This window comes from Tursiops truncatus, chromosome 1 (genome assembly GCF_011762595.2).
Source record: "Tursiops truncatus isolate mTurTru1 chromosome 1, mTurTru1.mat.Y, whole genome shotgun sequence".
NCBI lineage: Eukaryota > Metazoa > Chordata > Mammalia > Artiodactyla > Delphinidae > Tursiops > Tursiops truncatus.
Genome location: NC_047034.1, coordinates 103,195,963 through 103,204,344, shown reverse-complemented (window position 1 = coordinate 103,204,344; position 8,382 = coordinate 103,195,963). Strand labels below are relative to the sequence as shown.

The 8,382-nt window shown below is 38.1% G+C and overlaps 1 protein-coding gene across 2 annotated transcripts in view; it reads left to right on the top strand.

Moving 5' to 3' along the window:
• Window positions 1-221: 221 nt before the first annotated feature.
• BTBD8 (BTB domain containing 8) overlaps window positions 222-8,382 on the top strand; it is a 92,739-nt gene continuing 84,578 nt past the window's right edge. The window contains exons 1-2 of one of the 2 annotated variants that reach the window (XM_019920087.3): window positions 222-371; window positions 3,985-4,179. In XM_019920087.3, coding sequence (XP_019775646.2) covers window positions 223-371; window positions 3,985-4,179 — 344 coding nt within the window. In that variant the 5' untranslated portion in view covers window position 222. The remainder of the gene's footprint in view (window positions 372-3,984; window positions 4,180-8,382) is intronic. The other variant, XM_073811140.1, reaches the window with a different exon arrangement.

Below are 8,382 nucleotides of genomic sequence, written 5' to 3'. Positions count from 1 at the left end.
GGTCACGTGCCGGCGCTGTTCGGGTCTCCGAGATTCTCCGTGACTGAGGTTCGGCAGCCATAAGGGACCGTCAACAAAGAGACGAGAGGCGTCAGCATTTTCCTTTAGGGGGCGGATTCGGGTAGGAGCAGAGCTTTCGGTATGAAACGCCCGTTTCTTCCAGAGGCGGGGAAGTGAGACCGTGTACTGGGCCTGCGGGGCGCCGCCGTACCTTTGTGGAACATGGCCCGCCGTGGGGAGGATAGCGTGGCCTCCGTGGTACTTCTGGAGTCCCCTGGAGTTTCCAGTAAGGGCTTGCAAAGGAAGGGGCCCAGTGAGCGGCGCCGGCTGAAGGCGATGGTGTCGGAGCAGCTCAGCCAGGATCTGCTCAGGTAGGAGGAGGCGGGAACTCAGGCTGCTTCAGTTCTTAAGGCGCCCACCTCCGTACCAGAAACTGTGGCTCCTCGGTTTCTCCATCCCTCCCTGCTTTGTCCGCCTCACCTCAGGCCACTGCAGGACGCTCACTGGTGTCCTCACTACAAAGAGGATTCTTTCGCCCTTATAACCAATCCAGAGCACCTCGGAGACCACGTACCAGATTCAAGAAGAAAACCAAAATTACCGTCATAGTTCTGTGCAGCACCAGTTTATGCCAAAATACTCTAACACGGGTAGGCTTAAGTCTTGAAAGACTCACTAATGTCGGGGTGGATACAGGTTTCGTGGTCCTGAAACTTACACAACTTTTTATAAGCTCAAACAATTCTAAGAACAATGATACAATTAGATATATATATTTTTATATTTATTTTTTATATTTATTTTATATATTTTTTTTAATTTTTTGAGTATCTATTTAGAATGAGTAAAAATGGATCAGATTACTGGAGCGCTGGAGGTCTCTTTTGAGCGCTCTTTAAACGATTTAGCACAAATGCTTTCGTAGAAATACTACCTGATCACAACCTGGCTTCCCCTCTCCTCCTAGAATACTCTACAGCCCGCAGCAACTCCCAGCAATTCCCAGTTCCCATGAGGACTCTAGCAAATGGAGAGTTGTTGTGAAGCTTAACTCAGGCTATAGTGAATCCAGGAACGTCATCTCAGTTAATAAAGAAAATGAAGCTTAGAAATATTCCCTAGCTAGTTACCATTTCCACCAAAACATTGATTCTTGAACTTTAGTGTGCATCAGAATCACCTGGAGAGCTTAGATTTACTGAGACCCAGACCTTAATTCTGATATAGTTGGTCTGGGATGGGGCGTGAGATTTTTGCATTTCTAGCAAGGTCCCAGGTGATGCTGCTGGCCTGGGTCACACTTTGAGAACTATTGAACTAGTGTAAACATAATTACTATTAATAACAGTTGTGCAGCACTCTACATTTAAAAAGTGCTTACTGTTGCCCACACTTAAGGCTCCACCATTTATAAACTGAACTTTATAAAGCAAAAAAATTTCCTTTTAATTTGGGCCTGTCTATGAGAGATTCTGCCTTGTCTCCACCACTGGGGGAATTGATGTACAACATTAAAAAAAAATGAGAGTGAAGTTGTTCTGTTTCTAGGATGAATCTCTAAGGATGTGGTACTCCTCTTCAGTGGCTCTATTCTTCTGGCTGTATTGTGAGCCTTGAAGTGTCATGAATTTAAAGAAGATAATACATCTAATTTATATAAAGAAAATGAGGTCATAAGTATAGTAGGTGAACAATTTATCCTCATCCTAGCAGCAATGAAAGGATAGGATCCTGAAGTCTCAAGTTCCTGTTACAAGCAAAAGTGTTTTTGTGTGTGTGTTTTTTTTTTAAACAACTAAAAAATCTCATATACTCACCCAGCCATACTCTTCTACAAACTCCTTGAGGGCAGATACTATGCTTTAGTCCCCTTTATGTCCCCAGTGCTTCGTACATGGTACATGCTCAGTAAATTTTTAGTGAGAATTGGGTTTAATCAGTAGTCTAAAATGCTTTAGATAGGTGAATACACTAGGTGACAGAGAAATAAGATGGAAAGAAGCTGGGCCTTGACACCACTGAGCCTTTGCTCCAGCCTATCCTTCCTCTAGAGTTTATTATGAGATGAGCCAATAAAACCCTCCTTAATGTTTAAGCAGGTCTGAGTCAGATATTGTTACTTGTAACAGATAACAAGATATGCTTATAACTGATACAGGTAGTTTTATAAAATAAAAAGCACTGTATTTTCACATTAACATTTTTTAAAACATTAACTTTTTTTTTATTTGACGAATACTCATGAGCATCTATTATGAACAAGGCAGATTCCCTAGTGACAGTTGTATGGCTACCAGCTGCAATGCTTGTTTATTCACTTGGGGAGAAGTGGGGGATGGGTAGAAGGTGGGTGGGAAGGAGGAATAAATGGTGTATTTGTATTTGTACAATTTGAGTTTTTATTAATGTTTGGGAGACCAATACATTCTTGTATAACTTTAACAATCGCTTATGAAATAACTTACTGATTAAAATATTGACTAAAATGCATCTATTCGCTCATTGTTTCCAAGGTTCTGAAAGCTTTGTGCTCTGAAGCATTTGTTTTGTTTAGGGTAAAATACAGCCAAATCCAAAAAAGCAGATATTGAGCTCTTGCTGTCTAATGAAGGTACAGTTTTTGCCTTTGGAGAGTTCATTGTCTGAATATAATATATTTTAGTTATATTAAAATAATATAATTTTATTATTATAAAAATAATAATGATACAGTGACAAGTGCTGTGATAGAGGTATGTACGGAGGGATCAGAGGAAGGAGCCAGTAACTGGATCTTGGGGGAGTGAGTGTCAGTGGCAACATTCTAAGCTTTCACTGTAATGGATATCTTTATCCATACTTGGACCTCCTGTAGTGTACTAGTGTGATTGCTAGTTATATCCTGCAATACAGAAGTCCTCTGAGAATATATAACTTACTGATGATAATGTTATACTATATGAAGTACTATTTAACATTTACAGAGCAGAAATATATAGTTACCACACAGAAAAAACATTGTGACAGTTTCTATTATGATGCTGATTTCTGTTCTTCTATCACCTTACATGTGAGCTTTACCATAACTATGTCCTAACATTAGTAAAGGGATTTGAATGGGCTTTCCTTGAGTCCATCGTTTTAATAATAGATTAGAGCATAGTTCTATATTTTGTGGGGTGGGCAATGGAAAAGGGCTTAAATGTCACATTCTTGATAGCCAAGCCTGCATTTCAGACTTGGTATTTAACAGTAGTCAAAGTACAGCGTACCAGTTTCTAGACTGGATTGTCTGTTATTGCGTGTGGTTTGCTGGTGGTGTTGACTGTTTACTTTTTTTGCTTCAGTTTTAGTAAGATTTTAAAAAATTGATTCAATAGTCAACAATCACATTACTTTGTGTTCTCTTTCCAAAATAAATCTAAAGTACATACATTATAAAGGAAAATCAACATAAGTAGCAGAAGATAAATTTTATTGGTAGAAGGAATTAAAAGGAAAAGATATTTTTTGAAAAAATAGTCTTACTCTTTTAGTGTAATTACCTTTGTTTTCATTATAAATTTTAGAAAATTGCCTTCTAAACCAATATTAGACAATGTTCTTTGGATGAACTGAGAATAAACTCATTTTCGTACTAACTTAATTTTGTTATCTCTGTATTTTTAGTTTATGTGTTTTTTTTTAAATTTTTTTCGGTACGCGGGCCTCTCACTGTTGTGGCCTCTCCCGTTGCGGAGCACAGGCTGCGGACGCGCAGGCTCAGCGGCCATGGCTCACGGGCCCAGCCGCTCCGCGGCATGTGGGATCTTCCTGGACCGGGGCACGAACCCGTGTTCCCTGCATCGGCAGGCGGACTCTCAACCACTGCGCCACCAGGGAAGCCCTATGTGTTATTTTTAAAGCTTATTTTATAAAAATGGGCATATTATATATTAACTGTGTATAATTAATTAGTTTAATTAATTAACTAATTAAACTATGGTTCCTTTTTATTCCTTATAGGCTTCTAAGAGAAGAAGTCCATACAGATGTTACTTTCTCAATAGGTTGTACTTTGTTCAAAGCACACAAAGCAGTCCTTTTAGCAAGGGTTCCTGATTTCTATTTTCATACTGTTGGACATACAAATAACTTAACAAATCATGAACCTGTTGCTGTGGAGAACTTTGAAGCTTCAGAATTTAGAATATTTTTACAGTAAGTGCTTTCTTCATCTTTTTTTCTAGTATGTAATTGCCTATTTTTTAAACATATGTGTCTGTTTTTATTTCATGTATTTTCATATCTATTTTATAACCTTCTAACTTAAATTCCATATTATCTTAGTAATTAGTGTTAGTAGAGGCTAAGTATTAGTATTAGAGTCTTTGAGGCTTAGTATTAGGAGAGGCTAATTTCTGCTTGAGATTGATCCTGAGAGAGGAGAAATATATCTGCTTTAGAGAACTGTCTATTCACATCCTTTGTCCATTTTTCAATTGGATTATTTGTCTTTATATCATTGAGTTATAGGAGATCTTTATGGATTCTGGATATTAGGCTCTTATCAGATATATGATCTGCAAACACTTTCTCCCAATCAGTGGGTTGTCTTCACATTCTTGATGGTGTCATTTATAACACAAAAGTTTTAGATTTTTTAATGTAGCCTAGTTTATCTAATTTTCTTTTGTCACTTGTACTCCTGCTATTGTAGATAAGAAACCATTGCCTATTCTAGGGTCACAAAGAGTTATTCTTATACTTTCTTCTATGAATATTTTGGGTTTATGCTTTTAACTCTTACATTTAGGTCTGTGATCCATTTTGAGTTAGTTTTTGTGTGTAATGTAAGGAAGGGGACAAACTTTATTCTTTTGTGTGTGAATATCTAGTTGTCCCAGTACTATTTTTGGAGAGACTATTCTTTCTCCATTGGATTGTCTGTACAGCCTTGTTGAAAATCAGTTGTCCATTGCTATGGACTGAATCGTTTCCCTTGAAAATTCGTATGTTGAAGCTCTACTCCCTAATGTGATGGTATTTGGAGATTGTGCCTTTGGGAAGTAAATTAGCTTTAGATGGGACCTCATGATAGGAATAGTGCCCTTATAAGAAGAGACACCAGAGAGCTCGTTCTCTCTCTTTCTCTGCCATGTGAGGGTACAGTGAGAAGGTGACTGACTGCAAGCCACGAAGAGAGTTCTCACCAGAACCCCACCATGGTGGCATCTGATCTTGACGTCCAGCCTCCAGAACTGTAAGAAATAAAATTCTGTTGTTTAAGCCACCAGTCTATGATTTTTGTTGTGGCAGCCCAAGCAGACTAATACACACATAAACGTTAGGGTTTATTTCCGGTCTCTAAATTCTTTTCCATTGGTCTGTATGTCTGTCCTTAATGCCAGTGCCAATTATCATTTTAACTTTTATGAGAAATCAGAGTTGGATTTTTGTGTTTTTATGTCCTGAATCCTAGGTATTTTTTAGATGCTAGTCTTTTAGTTATTTGCTGACATACTATTTGCCTATAATCAAAATCATGTTGACTTTAATGTTGAAAATTCTTTTTGGATAATTAAACTTAAGTATATGTGTGTGATTTGGTGTATTTTTCTTCATTTCATGCTCTGACAGTTGCTTGAATGATCTGTTTTTATTATTTCAGAGTTTCTTATATGAAGCTCCAATAAGCATAAACAGAAAAATGGGTATCCTTGGCTTCCTCTGTTTGTAAGAACAGTATGACATACTATAATTTAAACAAATACTTTAAGTGCAATTTAGAAAATCATTATCATTTTCCAGTATAGTTCATAATAGGTTCATCACTGAGTTCCAGCCATAATTTTAAAATACACACTTTTGTTTTTCTAGTAGGTGGTATAGTGGCTTTGTTGTAGAGTAGGCTCTGTGGTCAAGCCAGGTCTACCATTTCTAACTGAGTGAACTTGGACTGATCACTTACATTTGTTTCCTCACCTGAAAAATGGACATAATACCTACCTCATAGCGTTGTTGTGAGGGTTAAATTAGATGCTTGTGAAGCACTTAGCTCAGTGACCTGAGATATAGTAAGCACTGAATACATTGTAAGTATTATTCATAGTAGTAGCCCTTTGATATTACACATTTCTCCAGCTATTGAGTGTATGTTTAGAAAAAGATGCTTGGGAAAAGTCAAATTTTTATATATTAGAGAAAGAGAAATTACATTAATGTTATCCTTTATTTGTTGTCTTTAAAAGGGTTAGAAAAAAAGATTGAATGAGAGACAGTATGGTAGAGTGGAGGAAGCACTGGACTTGGCAACAAGACAGAGATATGCCTTCTGGCTGTGCATTACCTTGTTTTATGATTTCTTTGAGCCTTAATTTTCTCATATTTAGAACAAGGACGTTGGAGTAAATGGCTTTGTGCTTCCTAGCACTTCACAATCCTCTGTTTTAAGCACTTAATCACATTCTGTTTTGTGTTAGGTTAGTGAAATATGTCTGTGGTTAAGGAAGCTCCTTGAGATTAGATCATCTCATCGATGTGAGCATTCCCAGTGGTATCTCATCAGTGTCTTGCGTATAGAAAGTGCTTGTGATATACCTCCCCCTTTTTTAAAAGGCAGATTGTATTGAAATTTCTCTATGTTAATATAAAGCATAAGGAGAGGATTATAATGTGGAGTATTGAGATAACATTTTTTAGTAAAAATTCTGATAACAGATTTTTAAATTTTTATTGTATGAAATGCAGTCCTTATAAGTATCTTCAACACACATCCTTCTCTTTAAATAACCAATAAAGATTTTGAAGTATACTGTCATATTGCTACTTATTGTAGGGTCCTTTGCTATGCACTTAAGTTAGCATAGTAAGTACAGTCTTTGAAGAAATTTTTTATGTACCGTGTCTTCAGATATGGCTCAAATGATTGGCACTGGAAAGTAGTTCCTGCTTTATGACCTCATGATTAAAATTCAATAAAAATCTTTGATTTCCTAAGATTTACCACATTATAGTTGTGTGTGCATGTTTGTGTGTGTGTGCGTGTACGTGTGTGTGTAAAGGAAGGAAAAAAGGGAAGACCTTTAAATTTTCAATTTAACATCAATAACTGGGAAATGCTAGTATAAAATGTCAATCAAGTAAACACATAGAACAGCAGCACAGTATAAAAGATTCCGTTTCCCCTACAGCTTTCTCAGGTGGTGGCTATTTTCTCTCCCACATCCCTTGCTCTAGTAGGGCTGAAGTGGGTGGAATAGGTGTCTTGTAATATTAACTATATATATATGTAACTTGGCATCTGGGGCCTCACTAACTGGGGAGAGACTGCCCGTTCCAGAGTTAGCTAATTCCCTGAGCATGACTTTGATATGCAAACCAAGTAATCCTGAAGCCATTCCTACACCCACCTCTTCTGTCTGTTTCTTATACTCTAGAAGGCAACACTCTCCTTCCCTAATCATCCCAGAGTCAGGTACCAGACAACTAAAGACCACCCTTATAGCCCAGAGCCCCTCTCCCCCAAATTACTCAAACTATTTAATCCTAAACTTGGTCAGCTGCTTACCTTGCCTCACCCATTCCTTCCCACAAAAACCACTTTTGCCTATGCTTTGCCCTCCCTGTTATGTCTCTAAATAGACCCTGTTGCTTCCCCATGTGGCCCTACCTGGCGTGGTATTCCCCATTCCTCTTGTGAACTGTAAGTTGTAAACTATCTATTCACTGGTAATCATCTCCTGATCAGTTGGCCTCACCATACCTGAATAAACCTAAATTCCCAGGTAACTTTTTTTTTGTTGCCACGTGGGCTTGCAGGATCTTAGTACCAGGGATTGAACCTAGGCCACAGCAGTGAAAGCCCAGAATCCTAACCAGTAGGCCACCAGGGAACTCCCCCCAGGTACATTTTAAAACACTTGTGAACTTCATTACTGCCTCTAGACCTTTCTCCCTCCCTTCTTCCTAAACCCCCTATCTTTGAATCTCATCTTACCAATCTGTACCACTGGTCAGTCATCCATAGACCCCTCCAGGTCAGTCCTCTTCATTCCTCAAAGAAATTGACTATTGTCAGTTTCTCTAATAACTTAATTCTTGGTAATTGCAACTGCCATACCCATTAGCAGTCACTTTCCACTCTCTCCTCCCCCCACTTCCTGGCAACCAATAATCTACTTTCTATCATTATGGTTTTGCCTATTCCAGGCATTTCATGTAAATGGATTTTTATAGTATATGGCCTTTTATGTGTGGGTTTTTAAACTGGGTGTGATGTTTTCAAGGTTCATCCATGTTGTGTTGTTTATCAATACTTTGTTCCTTTTTATGGCTGAATATTTCATTGTGTGATGGATCAAGGGTTGCCAAGACCATTCCCAGGTTTGATGATTCACTAGGAGGACTCATAAGACTCGGCAT